Source organism: Myotis brandtii, unplaced genomic scaffold (genome assembly GCF_000412655.1).
Source record: "Myotis brandtii unplaced genomic scaffold, ASM41265v1 scaffold9, whole genome shotgun sequence".
NCBI lineage: Eukaryota > Metazoa > Chordata > Mammalia > Chiroptera > Vespertilionidae > Myotis > Myotis brandtii.
The window spans coordinates 850271-870479 of record NW_005371693.1 but is presented as its reverse complement, the minus strand read 5'-3'; the positions used below and the strand labels follow the sequence as shown (position 1 = coordinate 870479).

Genomic DNA, 20209 nt, shown 5'->3' with positions numbered 1-20209 from the left:
TCAGAACATAGTGTACGATTTATATACATTTTTCCTAATTTTTCTCTTCCCCTATGATCTTGATGAGGTTTCCTCATTCACAAAATTAAGGAAGCAGCAGAAGTGTAGGGAAGAGATGGAACAGAGGAGATCTTGACTTTGTAACAGTCAACTGGCCACACCACGAAACAAATTGGGTCCTGTTTCAGGGGATCATCTTGTCTTCAGCTGTTCAATTGAGAGCTCAGATAGGGAATGTCTTGTCACATAACCTCTGTTTGTCAGCCCTGCCACACGTTTCTCCTGGGAGAAGAAAAGGACATTAAGCACAGAGGAAAGGAAAAAAATCCAAAGCAGCAACAGTGAACTATTAGCAGTGGTGGTTCTGAGTCATGGAATGCAGCAGCTGGAGGGAACTTTATAAGATGGTCTCCTTACTTTTTGAAGTAGTAGATAAAGTTTGTTGCATAGAAAGTTTGATTTACTTTTACCTTGATCCATCTAGTTCCTGGAAGAATTGGATCTAAAATCAGTCTCCCTTCTGGTTCAGTACCCTTCGTACTGTTAGGTAACTTCTCGCCAGTTGGAATTCTCCTTTTCTTATACATTAATGTGAGTATTTGACCCAAAACAGTTCCAGACAGACTACTACTCTTCAAGTGGCAGGTTATAGTAATTGCACAGGAACTTGCATTACCTTATTTTGCTTATGAATATTCGGAAGAAAGTTGGTTTGATCCCTCCAGAAACGTCTGCTGCAAGAGCCTCTGGCGGGAGGGGCGGTTCTGGAAAGCCGTGGGGGAAAGGCAGCTGGAAAATGTGCTGGCCCTGTTCAGAACCAGCTAGAAAGAGTACATAGCACCTCAAAACTCTGAGACTTCTTATCTCCTTATGGGAAAGAAGTGAGGACTTGTTCGTCTTCATAGAATGAGAGGGTGTCTTAGAAGGAAGGGGGTACCTCTGCCACTGATGGGGAGCAGCACATGGGAGGGTCAACTGCCTTCTTGGTTAATCCCTCCATTTTAGGAAAAGTTGGGTAAATTGTGCTGACTTAATGAAAAGAACATTATTTTGTACTTGTGAGTACAGACGGAGGTAGGAGGCAACCGGTATCTTGAGTTTCTTTAGTAAAGAATTTCTGTCATTACTCTGCAACTGTGGGATTTAGGAACTAAAGTCCCCATGTTAAGTGAATTTACAGGTATAAATTTATGACAATATGTGGGAAAAGAAATATTTCCAATCTCTTTTGCACCAAAAATATACTTAAATGTATTTTACATTCACTTAAACCAATAAAGGGAGAACACTAAATGAAGAGTATAGTGCAGTGATGGCGAACCTTTTGAGCTCGGCGTGTCAGCATTTTGAAAAACCCTAACTTAACTCTGGTGCCGTGTCACACATAGAAATGTTTTGATATTTGCAACCACGAACCTTTTGAGCTCGGCGTGTCAGCATTTTGAAAAACCCTAACTTAACTCTGGTGCCGTGTCACATATAGTGTTGTTTTGATATTTGCAACCATAGTAAAACAAAGACTTATATTTTTGATATTTATTTTATATATTTAAATGCCATTTAACAAAGAAAAAAACAACCAAAAAAATGAGTTCATATTTCGCCATCACTGGTATAGTGACATTTTGTACAGTTTCAATGAATCCTAATTACTACTGTATTTTTCATTTCTATCCCAGTCCTTTTTTCCACAGGAAATGCAAATACTCACACATTAAGATGTATTTTCCCGTCTAGGTTAAGCCATGCACTCAGTGCTGTTCTTATTTTATAATTTAGAACTGTTTTCCTCTCTCACCTTTTCCCACATCTTGTTGTGGTGGCTATGATGGATATATATTTTATAAGTGTACCCTCCCCACAAAATCAAATGAATAAAGAAAGAAAAAACCACTTTGGTAAGATCTGTATCTCATTAAATTTAGCATATATGAATAGTTGTTTCTCAAACCCCTCCCTCAATATCATCTATTCTTCTCCAGAACAGATCTACCCATTGTCATGCGCTGGTGTGGGTCAATTCCACCTTATCTTTACCTGGTTTTGGGCACCGCATTCTGATAATAATGGTGCACCTTACCTGTATGTAGTACTTCACATTTTTCAAAATATTTCATTCGACCCTCATAAAATCCGATGTACTGTCAGGTGTAAGAAAAGGCTTCACCTTTGGGGAGCCTATCCTTGCACCCCTCATTATTTTAATTAGTGAGACTGTAAAGCTGTTCACTGTCAGTGTTTAGCCTGATTAATGTTGCCCATGTTCTGTCCTGCACAGGTTATTCCGGCCAGGACTTCGACTGGGCCGATTATCACAAGCAGCATGGAACGGAAGAAGCACCTCCTTTCTGCTTCAAAAATGTAAGACGCTTGTTTCTTGCTACTCCTTTTACCATAGCTGTTGCTCACCATAAATGCCATCAATTGTTTTCTATTTATTGAGCAAGAGTGCTGCCGTGTCCTATGGAATCCCAAAACTTTCACAGTTTTGAAAAGTCCTCCTTTCAGCTTGTCTATTAGAGTAATTTTGGGAGGTAGTAACAAATTGATTACTGAAGGTGTAGTGGCTGAAACATGTTATAAATTTAGTTCTCATTGAGGGAAGGGTCCAGGATGTACTGGATTTCTAGCTGGTTCTTCTCATTGTGGTGAGCCTTGAGCTAGATATGTTTTTGTTTCAGCCCCTGAATCTGGTGAGCAGATAGGAGAGAAGTCCAGGAGAAGATAGCCCTAGTTCTAAGCAGTGTAGCCGATACTGACACATGGTACTCTGTTCCCTTTCTCTCAGTGAGAACCAGCCACTCATCTGCACCATGAATGAGGCTAGGAGATGCCCAGCTAGTTCCCCAGCCATGACTCCATACTGTAGAAGAGGGAGGACAAACTGGTGGACAGCCAGCCACCTGTGCCAACAATAGCTGTGCACTTGCTATGCATAGCTATTGGTGACTATGGGGTATAATATTGATAAGCCATCAATAGGAGATTCTCTGTACATGAGGAATATTCTTAAAATATGATCTTAATTTTTTTGCATTGGATTATTTTTCTAGGATGCTAGTCCAACAATTTTGTACTTAGCTGTGCTTACTTTAAGCCCCTACCTTGTTCAAATAGAACTTATTGGCATAGTAATAGGATTTTTGTGACAAATAAAATAGCTGTGTGTGTGTGTGTGTGTGTGTGTGTGTGTGTGTGTGTGCGTGCGCGCTCATACATGTATGTATTTGCTTAGTTATCAGAGTTGGTTGTATTGAGTAGTTTATAAATTATTCATTTTATTTCATCAACCCTGGGGAACTATGAAAGGAGACATAGATTAGTATCTCTGATTTAAGAATGAGGCATAAATGTATAGTTTAGCGTGTTGAACACATATTTCATGATGAAGCTAATTCCTTGTGCTGAGAAAAGACGAAGTCTACCAGCTGAGGACTGCAGATACTAAGTGCAGAGTGCTCCAGAATCACAGACTTGTTTTCTAGACATGGGCTTCTATTGCTGCTGATTCATTGCCGCCCTCCCTATAATTTGTTCTGCAAGGTAACAGAATATGAAAACTGAGAGGAGGAAAGGGTTGACTTAATAGAGAGAAACTCAATACTGAGCATAAGTCAAAAACAGATTTTGGAGAATTAAGTAGGTTGATTACTGGGTCAACTTGTACTCCTAAATACAGAAACAAATCAGTGGCAGAGTGGAATCAAAGCTTTATAAATGATTAAATGGACTTTCTACTTGGATGACCATAGCCTTTGCACAAAGGCAGTTCTTCTGTAGTTGAAAGACCTGCATGGTGAGTGATTAGGTGGTTTTAAGGGGGCAGCTGTTTGAAGGGGGCACCATGAGGATAGCAGCTGGTTATCACTCAAGGCTTATGAAGTCCAATGCGGTTTTATTAACCTTTTTACCATGTTGACGTCACCTGTGACAAAATCTACTGGCCTTCTGGCCTTTCATTCAGGATCATGGAAACACTTCATCATATCCTCAAACCCCTTAACTTTGTGCTTTCTGCCTGAAAAGAATAAAAATCCTTCCTTGATTCTTCAGCTTTGGGAAGGAAATCCTCCCATGTCCCCTGGTCCTGTATTTAAGGAGGAGTTTTTTCTGTGAGACCAAGGCTTCTTTTTATCTGTCCTCTGCTCCCATTCAGCCAGCTGTTGTCCAAATGCATTTTAATAGTGGAGCAAGTAGCCACATCCTCAGGTGGCCTCTGAGCTTTTAGGATTTAGCTGCCCAGATTACATCTGTTCTAGTAAATACATTGGTGTATTTATTAGGGATGCACTTGTTACAAATATGACCCCTTTTTTCTGGCTCTTCATTTATTTAATCGACAGGATTGTTATCTGCCGGTTGACATATGAGTTGCATTACTGGTACTTTGCTGAATTTTAGTTGCTTGCTACAGTGCTCTTCAGTATGCTTATTATGAGTTCATTTTTTAATCATACATCTCGTGTATAGCAGAGGAGAGGTAGTTTAGAAGTGGATACATGGATGACATTTCCCTGAGGATGTTTAACAATCACAGGCAGTTCTGAAATGGATTGACACGGCCAAATGCTTCATAAAATAAACTCACAGGTAACGGTTTTGCCATTGATCCTTTATAAATTACCCTCAAACAGAGGTTATGTGGTTGTAGCTTTCCCTTATTAAGTAGGATAAATGGCATTTTAACTTATTTAGAGACTTTACAGGCAGCCAGCCTATCAAGTTGTATTATCAGAAAGAAGCTCAATACATAATATGTGTGGATAAGTTAGGATGGTTTGTAGGAAAATAGCCCAGATAGAGTAGTTTTGATTCTTATTTCCAAGGAAATATAAAGGAAAAGAGCAAATTGGTCTCTTAACATACATTGGATAATTTTGTTCTGTTTACATAGAGATAGACTTTCATTTCAACTTAACTTATATAGAAAGACATGTAAATGTGAGTTACCTTGGTTTCCTTCCATCAGTAACAAAGAGATGTAATCTGTTACTTACAGGAACTTGTTTATCTCAGTGTGTATATTTTGAAACATATATATTTATGTGGTATTGTCATATCTGGTTAAAATTTATAGAAGTGGGTGACTGGAAATTTGTATATCACATTTATTTAAAAGTGAATTTTGCTTCCAGTAATGGCTAAGCTCATACTGAATCCATCCTCTCACAGATAGCAACTAAACACTGGGCAGATGAAAACAGCTACTGAAGGATGTGGAACATGAACAGAAGCAGGCAGATACTGGGGATAGGGAGGCAGGTGTTTAGTAAAAAGAAGACCGTGGGGTGATCATCCCCAAATTTGCAGATGAGTGGCCTGAGGTCAGCCACAGTTGACAACATATGAGATGACTAAAACAGTGATTATAAGTGGTTATAAGAACACAATAACAGAATTTAAGAAGCCACAGCTACTGGAAAGTAAGAGGCATCACAAACAGGGGAGAGCCAGGAGGAGGAACCACAAATTCTGGGTATAAATCCTTGAACCATGTATTGGCCAGGAAAACTCCAAGCAGCCCAGTGGTTAAGGATGAAAGAAGTGAATTAATATCTGAGCTGCTTCTCAAGAGACAAGTGTGTAGTTTGAGACCAACCAAGGTAATTGCTTGCTGTAACAGAAAAATCAGCACTCTGGGAGTAATATGCCATAATCCAGGGTTTCTATGACATAACATTTAAAACATCCAGATTTCAATCCAAACTCGCTCAACACATGAAGAAATAGGAAAATCTGACTCATTTTCAGTAGAAAAGACAATGAACAGAGACCAAATCCAAAATGACTCAGACGTCGGTAGCAGTCAAGTATTTTAAAGTCCCTATTATAACTAAGCTCAGTAGTGGAAAGCACTGGATCCCAAAGTGTGGTCCGAAGGCCAGCTCCTTCAGCATCACCGTGATGGAAATACAAATTGTCTTACTTCAAATAAACTGAATCACAGACTTTAGGATGAGGCCCAGCAGTCCTATGTTTTTAAAGGCTTTCCAAGTGATTTTGGTACCCTCTAAAGTTTTAGAAGCATTGATGTTAAGGAAAATATTCTTCTAATGAATGAAAAGATAGGAAGTGCCAAAACAGAAGTAGAAGTATAAAAAAGGGAAATTCTAAAACTGACAAATACAATATCTGAAATAAGCAAATTCATTGAAAGGGCGTAATAGTAGAGTAGATATGAGCAAGGAAAGAGTTTATGATATTGAAGACAGAAATTATCCTATCTGAAGAACAGAGAAAAAAGTTGGCATGGGGTTGGGAGGAAGATGAAGAGAATCTCTAGGATCTGAGGGACAATCTCATGTGAACTGGAGACCCAGAAGTGGGTACAGAAGTGGAAGGAAAAAATACATGAAGAAATAGTGATCCCTAATTAACAAAGCAGCTGAAAGATCTAAATTTATAGGTTCAGGAATCTTAATGAGCCCCAAGCAGCATAAATACAAAGAAACCCAACATAGTCAAATTGCTGATAACCAATAAACATTGAGAAAAAACTCTTGAAAGTGTCCAGAGAAAAATAATACATTTCAAATAAAGGAAGACAGTTTGAATAATAACAAACTTTTCATCAGAAACAACAGAGGCCAAAAGAGTGTGAACCAACTTCTTTAGAGTGCTATAAGAAAAAAAATTACAATTCTATATCCAGTAAAAATATGCTTTAAGAATGAAGGTAAAAACAACACATTTCACCCAGCCATGGGCAAACTACGGCCCGCGGGCCGGATCCGGCCCGTTTGAAATGAATAAAACTAAAAAAAAAAAAAAAAGACCGTACCCTTTTATGTAATGATGTTTACTTTGAATTTATATTAGTTCACACAAACACTCCATCCATGCTTTTGTTCCGGCCCTCCGGTCCAGTTTAAGAACCCATTGTGGCCCTCAAGTCAAAAACTTTGCCCACCCCTGCTAGCCGGTTTTGCTCAGTGGATAGTGTCGGCCTGCGGACTGAAGGGTCCAGGTTTGATTCCGGTCAAGGGCACATGTCTGGGTTGCAGGCTCCATCCCCAGTAGGGGGTATGCAGCTGATCAGTGATTCTCTCTCAGCATTGATGTTTCTCTCTCTTCATCTCTGAAATCAATAAGAATATATTTTAAAAGATAATAATACACTTCAACAAAGAAGATATACTAATGACAAAAGTGAAAACTGCTCAATGTCATTAGTCATAGGGAAAACACATGTTAAAGCCACAGTGAGATGCCACTAGACTTACCTATAAGAATGGCTAAAATTTGAAAAACTGGCAGTATCAGTTGGGAGGATGTTTAGCAACTGGAACTGTATACACTGCTGATGGGAATCCAAAATGATATATTCGAAAATAATTGGGCAGTTTTGGGGGTAGTTTTTTAGAGACATATGTACACTACAGGCCCGATGCACGAAATTCGTGCAAGGGGCTCGGCCCTCGCAGCCCCGGCTTCATCTGGAAGGTCATCCAGAAAGATGTCTGGAAGGTCGTTTGGCTGTCCAGTCTAATTAGCATATTATGCTTTTATTATTATAGATTTACCATATGGTCCAGGAATCCTGTTTCTAGAGAAATGAAAACAGTGTTATAGGCTGCATTATGTCCCTCCAAAATTCATGCTTTAAAGGCCTAACCCCAGGACCTCAGAATGTGACTGTATTTGGAGTTAGAGTCTTTAAAGAGGTAATTAAGGTAAAATTAGGTCATACGGTGGGCCTTAACCAGTGTCCTGATAAGAAGAGCACACACCACAAGCTTGGAGGAAAGAACAGCTGGAGAGACAAGGAGAAGACTGCCATTTGCATGCCACTGACTCCACTGACACTCTGTTCTCAGACTTCCAGTCCCCAGAAGTGTGAGAAAATAGATTTCTGTTATTTAAGCTACCAGGTCTGTGGTATTTTATGGCAGCCGGAGCTGACTAATATATTAATGTTCACACAACAACATGTGCTTAAATGTTTATAGTGGCTTTATTCACAATCCCCAAAAATTGTAAACCACTCAAATGTCTTGCAGCTGGTAAATGGTGGACAAACTGTGGTACATCTACATAAACTACTCAGCAGTAGCACAGAATAAATTACTGATTCGTGCAATAGCGTGAGTGATGCTCAAATGCTGTTTGCTTAGTGAAAGAAGCCAGACTCAAAGGCTACGTAGTATATGATTTAACTTATATGACATTATGGAAAAGGTGGAATTATAGGAGCAGAAAACAGATCAGTGGTCCAGGAATAGGGAGCCTGGGAGGAAATAATTACCGAAAGGCCAGTGCAAGGGGTTTTGGGGGTGAAGGGACTGCTCAGTATCTCCATTGTGGTTGTGGTCGTACGACTGTATGTGTTCTCCTAACAGCCTTACCCTCGTAGAGCACTGCTCCAAAAAGAGTGAATTTTCCTATATGTAAATTTTTGAAATGTGAATATAGAAAGTAAATAAAAATAAGCAAAAAGCAGAAAGGAAACATAAAGATAATTTCAGATAAAGGAAAACTCTGGGAATTCATCACCAGGACACCTGCACTGAGACACGCGAAAGGACACTCTTCAAGGTAGAGACTTGAACTCTTTCCTTAACACCTCAAATGTGCCAGGATCTGATCTTGGTGAGGAATCTAGGGAAGTAGAAGAAATGATTAGCATCTCAGTGAATCTGTAGGATTAAGGATGCATATGTGGCTGGAAAGAGATCATGTGTTCATCCTCTCACTCATTCAACACATATTATTAGGCACCTGCTATGTGCCAAGCAGAGCTCTAATTTCTAGGATACAAATGAAGAAGGCATGGTTCTTTCTCCATGAGTGGCGGGAAAGACAAACATGGGAACAGCCTGCTCGTCTGATAAATAAGGTCTGTGCGTGCGCGTGTGCCTGTGTGCACGTCCGCTTCCTCAGTTGGCCAGCTTTGTTGCTGCGCGCTGTCTTGCTGTGGTACCAATGGCTCAGTGTCATTTCTCTCTTTCAGACATCATTCAGCCGGGGCTTCACAAAGAACATGAAGCTTGAAGCCGTAAACCCCAGGAATCCAGGAGAGCTCTGTGTGGCCTCTGTCGTGAGGGTGAAGGGGCGGTTGCTGTGGCTTCACCTGGAAGGTATGCCCGCTTTGTAACCATTCTGGAGAATTTAGGATCCGTCCAGCACGTCTCAGAAGTGTCCTTTTTGTGTTCCTTTTACTTAAACAGCTCTTAAATTATTCAGTGTTCTCAAGTAAGTGAAACTAATCAAATACAAATTTGTACAGAGGCTCTCATTTTAATTTAATAATTTCATGAAATGAGATGCTGGAGTGATAATTATGTTTGGAACACAGTGGGCTTTTTTACATCTATGATTATAAAAGCTAATGCCACAATTAAATTAATATGAGTCACTAAGACTGGTATTTGAGGTCTTGGTTATTATGAAGTCTTGGTTATTATGAGGATAGAATTGTATATTTTAATGTGAATAATACCCTTACTTTGGTTTCTTCCATAGTTGTTTAATTTTTCCTTAAAATAGTAAATGGAGACAACTTTCTCCCCAAATATACAGGCATGGGCAAAAGTAAGTTTATACTTGTAATACAAATAAATAATACAATAATTAATAAATAATAATACAAGAATAAACTGTTTTGTATATTCACAACTATAAACCTACTTTTGCCCACGCCTGTATAATAAACAGGATTTAGGCTTGTTTGTTGGTGTTTAAACTGTTCTTTATAGCTACATTTTATTTACAATTATACAGATAATTCACAGAATAATGTACTTTGTAAACAAACCTTGATCAGATTTTGAATTTAGATAGAAGACTATATTTTATAGATGTTATATTTTCAATGAGAAAGAATTGAGATGAATTTGATCTCCAAGATTTTCCCATCTTTCTGTGATTTAAAATACTTTGAGTTTTTTGTTTGTTTGATTGTTTGTTTTTCAGTTTCACAGCACTCAATAGTTATTTTAAGTGTTTATGAAAAAACAATAAGACTAGATATGAATAATGAAGTTATGTTAGCTTTCCTGGTCTATATTTTAGATCTTTTAACATGCTTGTATTACCATTGGACTAGAAAGTTTGGAAGGTCATAGAATTGCTGCTAATATCTTCATCCTTATTTCATCAGTAAGCAGGTCTAACAAGCATTGAAAGTTTTTAGATAGGCCTACCATCTCATCAACATTACAGTTCAAAAGAGTGGGAAGGGTAGAGAGCAGTGATTTTAGCTAAACATCATAGGTGTCGTTAATTCCCAGAAAATAGTTTAAAACATTACCGTGGTTTAAGATTTCCAATCCTATATAATAAAAGGCTAATATGCAAATTGTCCCCTGAACCAGGAGTTCGACCAGGGTGTGGCCACCTGTGGCCCCTCCCACTGGCTGGCCCTGCCCCTGGTTGGGGGTGGGGCCGGCTGGCCAACTGCCCATGGCCCCTCCCTGCCCCTGCCAGCCCGATCCCAATTGGGCCGACCAGCTGGACCCCAACCATGCACGAATTCATGCACTCGGCCTCTAGTTTGAAATAAGAGGAAATTCTCAAATAGTTGATTGCTTTATTTTTCAAATAAAATGGCCTCTAGTAGAAGTAGCCAAAAGGTAGACACAGGCATAATAGTGATATTTCTGTAGCCACAGGAATAGTGTGGCCTTATTTTCATTACTACATGTAAAGTTGATTCAACTGCTCTTGGAAAAATAGGAGCTCTTGGATGATTTTTAATTCTTAATCAAACATGCTACCTAATACTATGCTAAGCTATATCACTAGATTGGAGTCTTGTTTACATTGTTAATTTGAAAACAAAAATGGAAATGTTCAGAGCCCATGTATCATCATTATTATTTAGCATATTGTGGTTAAAATTATTTGGCAGTCATAATTTATTTATATTCAAATTGCTGTTTTTCTTTGGATATAAATTTGTGGATTTATAGCAAAAAAAAATACAAGTCAGTACATGGCAGCTCTTTTGCTTATTCTACAGAGTGCTTCCATTCTGTAGTAATGAGTTAGTTAGTCTTCTGAAGCAGGTCAGAAAGTAAATTATCCATTTTTCCAGGCCTTGCACATTTAAAGAAAAAAATTTAAACAATCTGTTGACTATCATCTACCTGGAATTATTGGTCAAAATTATGCATTTGTCTCATCAAATAAATTAAATTCCACTCAATCTCCTTGAACAGTCTTAAATTTTGTGGGGTTTTTTGTTAGTTCTTGGTTTGGGCCCTTGCTGAAGATTTACCGTTTGATATAATAGCAAGCTTGCTGGTACTTATTTCTCATTATTTCAGTTTTATGTAATAGTGTTTTCTTTCCTCAGTCCTGGGGACAAAATGTTAGCGATTCACTACGGTCACTTTGTGCCTGTTGAGTACTTTTATGATGATGGTGATGCTGATTATAGACCATTTATTCGACACTTTGAATTTATAAAGTACTTCATAACAATTTATCAGTTATATTTGTGCATTAAATTGATTTGAAGTATTTTCAACACATGGCTAATTGACCACTTGTAGGTCATTGAAAGGGTGATTTTTATTTAATATCTCACTTCTCTTGAAGTCAGATCATTCTTTAAGTGTCTATAAATGAGCCGATGTTGAAGGGGGAGCAATGAATAAAATATATGGTATTTGTGTAATATTATTTTAGGTGCATATTTGGAAAGAATCTCAAGCTCTCACAAGCTGTAGATAGTGAGCAAGGGCAGTTTCTGATGAAGGGGCTTTGTGTTTTAAGAAGGACATTGTCGTGCTTTCTCTATGGTAATACTCTGCTCTAGGTAATCGTGTGTACCAGCCGGAGCATCCTATCTAATAAAGAGGGAATATACTAATTGACCCTCACACCGTCACAAAAGATGGTGGCTCCCACAGCCAATAAGGAGGGAATATGCTAATTGACTGTCACTCCTCAAAGATGGCAGTGCCCACAGCCAATAAGGAAGGAATATGCTAATTGATTGCCATACCCTCAAAGATGACAGCGCCCACAGCCAATAAGGAGGGAATATGCTAATTGACTGCTACGCCCTCAAAGATGGTGGCACCCGCAGCCACAAGATGGCTGGCAGGGGAGGGCAATTGTGGGCGATCAGGCCAGCAGGGAAAGACAGTTGGCGGCGACCAGGCCTGCAGGGGAGGGCAGTTGGGGGCAATCAGACTGGCAGGGGAGTGGTTAGGGGAATTGCACATGACTGCAGAGGAACTTACATATAAAGAAAACATCTTCATTAAAACAAAAACAACCAAAGCAAGGGATGGAAATGTATATTACACTTCTTCACAAGAGGAAGACTGAATGTGAGGGGAAAATGGAGATAGGAAAGGAAATTACTAAGGGGAAGGGGCATGACACCGCCATATCAAGGGTGTGAGTCGTTACTGAAAATGCCTCCCGTTTATCCACTGACATGCCCGACATGTGAGCAGAGCTAACAACGCATGTCTTGCTTTGTTACTTAATGTTAAAAATGAAACTTACTGTTTCTCGGCTAACTTACTGAAGAGAATAAGCCTCCAACATTTCATTATGGAACCAAAGATCTTGTATGTTTGATTTCCACACAACACAGATTCTTTTACAATTAAATGGAAAGAGGGGATGCTGGGATGGCTGATTGGCTCTCAGCACCATAGCCCACCTTCCTCTCTGCCTGCAGGGGCTGGGGACCTTAAAATTAACTCCCAGATGCCCATACACAATAGCGCACTGAGTTCAAAACAGGCTCCACCGCTGGTATCTACTCATGTGAGCTTCGAAGGGCAGAATGAAGCAGATGCGACCTCCCTGCTGCTGCTCCTGCTGGCAAGCAAGGCCCTGGAGTGTTAGCAGCTGGACTTGGTGGGTCCATTTCTATTCCTAAGCTCCAAGGGTCTCTGGGGTGCTGCAGCAGTCCCAGTGTTTCCTCACAAACTGGAGTTGTGAGAGGGACTGGAGCCAGTGGCAGGCCACAGATCACGGCTTTCTGCCCATGGGATGCCACAGTGGCCTTAAAATAGTCCATTGTGGGGCTCATGACCTCTGTCATCCATCCCTCCCAAGGATCTTATAGGCACCTAGTTTCCTGCTACAGTCCCTTTCTGCTTGAGATACCGATTATGCTTTCTTGCCCGTGATGTCAGTCAAGAATGGACTCTACCTCCAGTTTCTGTACCTCCAGTTTTTAAGTTCTGTGGGCCCTAAAACCTCATTTCTTCTTGGTATTAAATGCTGAAATGTATTGTGATTGGTGCTGTGAGCCATTGCACAGGGCTATGCTCCCGTCCTCGCCTATAGCCTATCACATAGCACAGTGTTTGTACACGAGTTCATGCGCTCACGCAGTGTTTGCTGAATCAACATAAGGAATAAATAAAATCTGTGGTCCCTAATGAGAAAGTGATGTAGGATACAGCAGCCCCTTAAGAACGGTTGTTTTGCAAACCAAATTTTGAAACGACAAGAGGTATTTTATACTTGTCAGCTAAAATCTGAAGACTTCTTGGTCAGTTTTTCCATATGCTTGGTTCAGTACCAGGAAACTACCTTCCATATTATAACCAACAGTCAACAGGAGTCCTACTAAAATGTAGATTCCTGGGGGTCTGCCTTTTAAAGTCCCCTCCCCAGGTGATTCACACGCACACTGGAGTTTGTAACGGTCAAATGGGCATAGTGTGGCAGGTTTCAAAGAAACGTTTGTGAGTCAACCTCTTCTCTTCAGGAGACCAGGTACAGAAAACTGCCCCTTAAGCCTTCCCATGATTTGTGAAAAAGTCAGGTGGTTAAAAAGCATTTCGCTAGACTTGCTAAAATGAAACAAAGGGAAATGCAAATGTGAAAAGAATTACATTTCTAGTCAGTGTGGGTGGGTTAAAACCTTTAAAGAGGTGTGGCCTGCAGGAGGCACTGTTGCTGGGAGCTGCTTCAGCAGATCAGGGTATGGGGCAGAATTTCCTGCAGTCAGAGAGGGTGGCCCTGCAGTGGGAGCTGTCCCTGGGAGCAGGCCTTCATCACAACAAATCTGCTTTGTCCCCCAAGCTATCGAGCAGTTAGACAGGTACTTGGTAGCCAGCAACAGAACTGGCTCTGGCTGTCGCAAAAAAATGGGAATCTGGGAGGAAGGCCTTTGGATGGAGGTTCCAGGAGGCTTTGCAGCAGGAACCAAAGCAAAGTTTGGGCTTTCAAGCTGCCGTTGTGATGATTGTGACTTCTGACTGACCTCATTTTGGTTCAAAAGGTCTGAGCCTGATATCATCTGCCTGTAGAGAGAGGGTAGATCTGGCTCTTCACCTTTGTGGTAGTTGGCAATGGTTACCTCATAATGGAATTCTGCAGAAGGGATATGGGGCCCTAAGAGGAATATGACTTGCTAGATAAACCAGAAACAACAAGCGCAGGAGGAAAGGAGAGGAGAGGAGAGGAGAGGAGAGGAGAGGAAGAGGAGAGGGAAGGGGAGGAAAGGAGAGATGAGGGGAGGGGAGGGGAGAGAAGGGGGAGGAGGAGAAAGCTGCCCACCTTATATGCTTTCTGAGGCTCTGGAACTAGACTACTTAGATTGGAAACCTGAGTGTGCCACTTCTTGGCTGTCCCTATCTTTTAGGGTTGTGGTGAGGATTAAACACTTGGGAAAGTGCTGTAAGTATTTGCAATCCTGTGAGTGTATATGTCTCTCTTGCCACACACACATTGAATTCTATTTCTGCTGTTTTCCTTTAGGTTGTCTGTATTCTATCACATCTGGATCTTGCCAGCCACAGTTTCGCTCCTCTCTTTATTCCTTGGGAATTTAATTCCGGAGCTGACAAAGGGATACTCTAAAATCCTACTCCTGGATGGGCATCTGACAATGGAAGAAGCATGATAGATGGCTCATGGGGTTTCCAGCACCCAGTTCTTGCTTGCTCACCATAATCAACCAGCTCTTCATCTTTCTAGTGCTTTACCTCTTAATCACATGCTGAGCCCATCACAATTTGGTGTGACCTTTAACTATTAATGAGGGCACTGAACAAGGTGAACTTGTTTCCTTAAATACCTTTGCCTTTCTTCCCATCCCAGCTTTTAACTGAGATGGAGGGGTCGTTCCAGTTCTAATACTGGAGTCAATGAAAATACATTATCTTTCTCACAGTTGGCTCTTAGTCTCTTCCCTCACATCCCTCTTCTCTCCAGTCCCCCAGTAACATCTGCTATTCCTGTGCTCGCCATGTTTGTTCTCTTCCATAGTTTGCTGGGAATGAAGCAATTATGTAATGTGACAGGGCTGTGTTTCCAAGATTTCAGCGTCATCACAAACCGTCTCTTTCTTTCATCCTGATGTTCTGAGTAGAGCAGGTCACAGTCAATGGCAAGGTCCGGAGTCATCTGCTGTATTGAACCCTGAAACAGTCCCTGTAATTAGAAGGGCAAGTGGGGTTTTGTAGAAGTGGAGGGTAGCCTCTGGTCTGAGGACACAGTCTCTGGATACAGCAAATTGCAATATTTTTTTAAGGTTCCAAAGTGATTCTTACAAATTTAGGTGCTTATACAATTGCTTTTTGAGTATGGAAAGTCCTTCTCCTCTTAGCAGTGAAATAATTCCTAGTTTAGCTTTGTTCCCTTTTAAGGTAACCTGTCCTTCATTAATCTGACCTATATGGCAATACTGTATTCATGTATGCTAGGGTGTATCCATATTCTTCCTTCTCTGAATATCTTGTGTTGTGTTGTTGTTATTGTGATGATAGTGAGGTTGTCATTGTAAAATCAGTAATTCATTCACAAAGGCCCCAAATAAGTGAAACTATCTTTAGTCAGATTCTCTCTACCTCTCCTGTCTCCTCAGCCTACAGCCACTCAGTTCTTTTTTGAGCAGACACCCACTGGATTAGTATTTTGCTTTTCCTTCCAGATTTATTTCATGCACATATAAAAATATGTTATTTTTCTTTTTTAAACAGATGGTAGCCTACTGTATATACAGAGTATTCTGCACCCTGCCGAGCACTGTGTATTCAACTATACATACATGTTTTTACATATAAGTATATAAAGAGGTTTCTTATACTTTTTCATAGAGGCAGGATATTCCATCTTATGGATGTGTGATAGTTATTTAATTTCTTCTCCATAGATGGAGGTTTAGGCTTCCTGAAGTTTTTTTTAAATGAAGGATCTGGATAAGAACAAATAAGTAGAGTCCATATTGACTTGATGCAGCAGAAATAAAGTCAGAGATTGAGCCATAGTCTTGTGTCATTTATAAGAGATTTTCCTGTGAATTGATAAATATGTTACAGCGGTCCTTACTGGAGCATTTAGCTTTGCATACGTGGTTTTGGCAATCCTAGAATAATCAAGAAAAGAGCACTGTATACATTTTTAATGGATTATAAGAGATTATGTTCTAAAAAACTATTCCGAGTCCAGCCAGATGTATCCAGATTCATAAGGTTGATAAAGAGAAATAAAGAATTGGTACCATCATTCAGAACAGGATTGGAAATCTTCCCTGGATGACAAAGAACCCACTTTTCTATTAGTTTTTGCCTTAATGGGCTGGATTTGGGGGTGGAAGGAAGACAGGACTATAACTTTCTTGAGGATATGGTAGCTGACACATTGCAGCTCATAAATATTTGCTTAATTGAATAGAAAGCATGATCAAAGAATTTTAAAGTACTGTAAAGACAGCCTTAGAAATGTATTAATGTATACATTGTTACAGAGTGTATATATTAAAGCATTAATATGATGTGATGTTTGAACTAGCAGAACATTGGAAGACAAAAGTCATAATTCAGGAAGGAATAAGCTATAAAGTTCAGTTTATGCCACTTTGACCTTGAAAATGTTATTTGTACCTAAATGTAAATATGGTACAAATGTAAATAGAAACATATCTAGTAGCTGAATTCAATTTGTGAGCAAAATTGTTGAGTAACTGAGAAACACACACTATTTTCGTGAGTTTGAAAACTAGAACATCTTCATCCCCTGTGTAATGGGGAAATAACCCAACAACCCTCTTCATTGCAACCTCTGGAGAATTGTGTGCCCTTGGGGACAAGAAAAATCACTTCCACCTTTGAGCTACGTGGAGAGTTTCTTTACCTTTTGTTTGTTTTGGATGTCTTTTTACTTATTTGACAAATAGGTTAAATATTGATTGTGTTGACCTTGAACAAATAGACAAATATTTCTTCATCAAAATGGGCTTATTTGGGAACAACAAAGAATTGTAATTCTGGATATGTGGCCTAATGGCACACCAGGGAAGTTCAGAAACAAAGGAGAGAAGCAGTCTTTTCTGCAGTTGGGAGGGGCTGTTGTAAAGGAAGAGTCTATTGGAGGCAACTGAAAGTTCAAGTATAGTGACTTCTCATCGCCTGAGTTGCGGTGGTCTCTCATGGACTGAGCTGTTATTGGGGAAGGAAGACCCTTCCTCCTGCGAGGTGGTACAGTAGTACCACTTCCTGTCAGATGCAGGTACCTCTCTTCCCTTGGGATCAGCAGTGAGTGCATATTGAGTGACACTTGGGTGAGAGTTCTCTCTTCTAACCTCCATTCTAAATGAGGTTTCTGTTTGCCCTCTCCAGGTAGCTCAATTGGTTACAGTGTCATCTGGATATGCCAAGTTTTCAGGTTCGTCCTGGTCAGGGCACATACAAGAATCAACCAACAAATGCATAAGCAAGTGGAACAACAAATGCACGCTTTTCTTTCTTTCTTCCTTTCTTCCTTCCTTCCTTCCTTCCTTCCTTCCTTCCTTCCTTCCTTCCTTCTTTCTTTCTTTCTTTCTTTCTTTCTTTCTTTCTTTCTTTCTTTCTTTCTTTCTCTCTCTCTCTCTCTCTCTTCCTCAAATTAATTACAAAATTTAAATGAGGTTTCTGTTTATTAATTTTCACAGTTGAGTTGTATGAGACAAATGATTTCTATTCCAAAGTAATCCCTATAAACATGATTGCATTTATTTAGCATATATCTTTTAAATTATAGGAGAATTAAGCAAAAAGTAAGTTAAGATTGATAATAACAGTAATTGCTTTCTTTGAGAACAAATCAAAAGTTTAAAGTGACTAATAGCGATGATAATATGTGTGTCTACGAATCTGTTTTCAGTGCTCACATATACCAGAATCTGCATTCAGATTGCACTATATGCATCACTATCTTGGTATGACACTAAATTGGGAACGTCCACTGATCAAATAACATACTCTGTTTTCACAATGTCTACTCTAGAATGAGATTTGAGAAGTTGGGAATCAATGTAACTGTAGCTCACATTTTGTGTTTGCTGGTATTTAGCTTCAGGAAGTTAACTTTTTGAGGTGATATGATTAAAAAATCATCAGATGTCGTGTGGTGACCTGGATGTGTGCGAGGCTCTACTGTGTTATTTTCATCTTGGTTCTCAGTGAAGAAACCAAAGCAAATTAAGATTTAAGTGGTCAGAGCCCATTAGTCACTCTCTATTAATAGATCCTTTATCTTTCGATTCTTGGTTCAAGAGTATCTTCTCTCAGAGTGTTTTTTTTTTTTTAAAGGACTATTGATTCAGAGTAGAATTTTCTTCTTTTCACTAGTTTTCTGGGTTCTAGTTTTATTCTCTCAGTAGCTAGAGCTCCTTGAAACTTTAGCTAATACAGGTATTGCATCCAGATCTCTCCTCCTTTTCGGAGGTTCTGCTATGATGCTGATTTATCACAGGGCGTTATTATGATTATGAAACAGGAAGTAGGCAGATCCCCACTAAAAAGACAACACTACATACAGACTGTGGTGTGACGTGGCCAAAGTCTGCAAGCCGAAAACTGAGTTCAAAATAATCAACTCCAATCAAACTTATAAAGGAACATGTTCCCTAGAGAATTGTGTCATCTGTTTTCACTGCTTGTAATTGGTGTTATAGAGAAAGCCATGTTTAACTCTCATTAGCTAAAGGCTGATCTTTGCTTGGTGCTGGGTGAAGAATGTCTTGGTGGCTTAAAGATGTGCCCTGTGGCCCCCACCTGAAGCTCAGCCACATTTCTTTAATTTCAAAGCTATTCTGAGGAAAGGAAGAGACTCGTTCCCTCTTCTAGCTTTTCTGGCTCTGATGCCATTGTTTCTGGGTTACTTCCTCCTCCCATTTTCAGTTGGAAGATCTCTCCTTTCCAACCCCTCCACTCTATTTGAACCCCTTGTGCTCTTGCTGTTTTATATTTCAGGCATTTGTGTCTGTCAGAAGGTATTGTCAGTTTTGTGTTTAATACCCAGGAGTATGTTTTCCTCAGTCTCAGGATTGCTCAGTATTTTCCTGTCTTCCTCAGTGTCTTTTTTGGTAAAACCTGTTTGTACCTATTGTCTTAACTTTTCAATGCAGGCCTGCAGACTCCTGCTCCAGAGTTTATTGTTGATGTTGAATCCATGGACATCTTCCCAGTGGGCTGGTGTGAAGCGAATTCTTACCCTTTGACTACACCTCACAAAATAGTCCGTAAGTATCGCCTAGTTTGGAGCCCAGATGGATAACCTCCAGGGTTAGCATGAATAAATAGGCAATTTTGTTAAGATAAGATAGCCAAGTTGTAAACAAAGAAAAGGTTTTAAATTTCCCACAGAGCACCGATTTTTTAAATCTCATTTATTCTTTAAGTGCACGAGATGAACATTTCACAGATTGATAAACTAAGTCACAATGACGGGACAATTGAAGGTCACCGAGAGGCAGAAATAAATATCTGGAATCTTCTCTCTGTTTTGTATACAGCTCATTATTTTTATTAAAAATATTAGACTAACTACTATATTTTTGTATTATCATATCTGAGAAAGGACTACGTTTTCTCATGAGGTTTACCCCAAAGGAGTCATAATTGGTCCCAATAATTTAGTGACATAGATATAAACACTTAACTACTATTAGCACTAATTGACCAGTGAGATTTCAACTGTACTTTGAAAAGAGCATTACATCACATCCGGTACCAACTTAAAACAATATTAGTGGGGAAAAAACAATATTAGTGGTTAACCAGTCCCACAATACACACACTTAAATATAGGGTGTCCCAAAAAATGTATACACACATGTTGAATAATTATAAAGGCAGTTTTTATTAAAATACATTTCATTTTGAAAATTGAGCTATCACCTGCTAAAGTGTTCATACTTTCTTTGGGGACATGCTGTAGGTACAACAGTGTGTTTTAAAGTACATTTTTATAATAATAGGTCATTATCTTGAAAAGGTACCATTTGAAAATCTTCAAACCTAATAAA

At 39.5% G+C, this 20209-nt stretch overlaps 1 protein-coding gene across 3 annotated transcripts in view; it reads left to right on the top strand.

The window, feature by feature from the left end:
• The window catches only part of SFMBT2 (Scm-like with four mbt domains 2), a 186186-nt gene that overhangs the window by 123746 nt on the left and 42231 nt on the right, over positions 1-20209 (top strand). For all 3 annotated transcript variants that reach the window (XM_014532599.1, XM_014532600.1, XM_014532598.1), the window contains 3 exons: positions 2279-2361; positions 8951-9077; positions 19310-19423. In XM_014532599.1, the coding sequence (XP_014388085.1) occupies positions 2279-2361; positions 8951-9077; positions 19310-19423 (324 nt within the window). The remainder of the gene's footprint in view (positions 1-2278; positions 2362-8950; positions 9078-19309; positions 19424-20209) is intronic.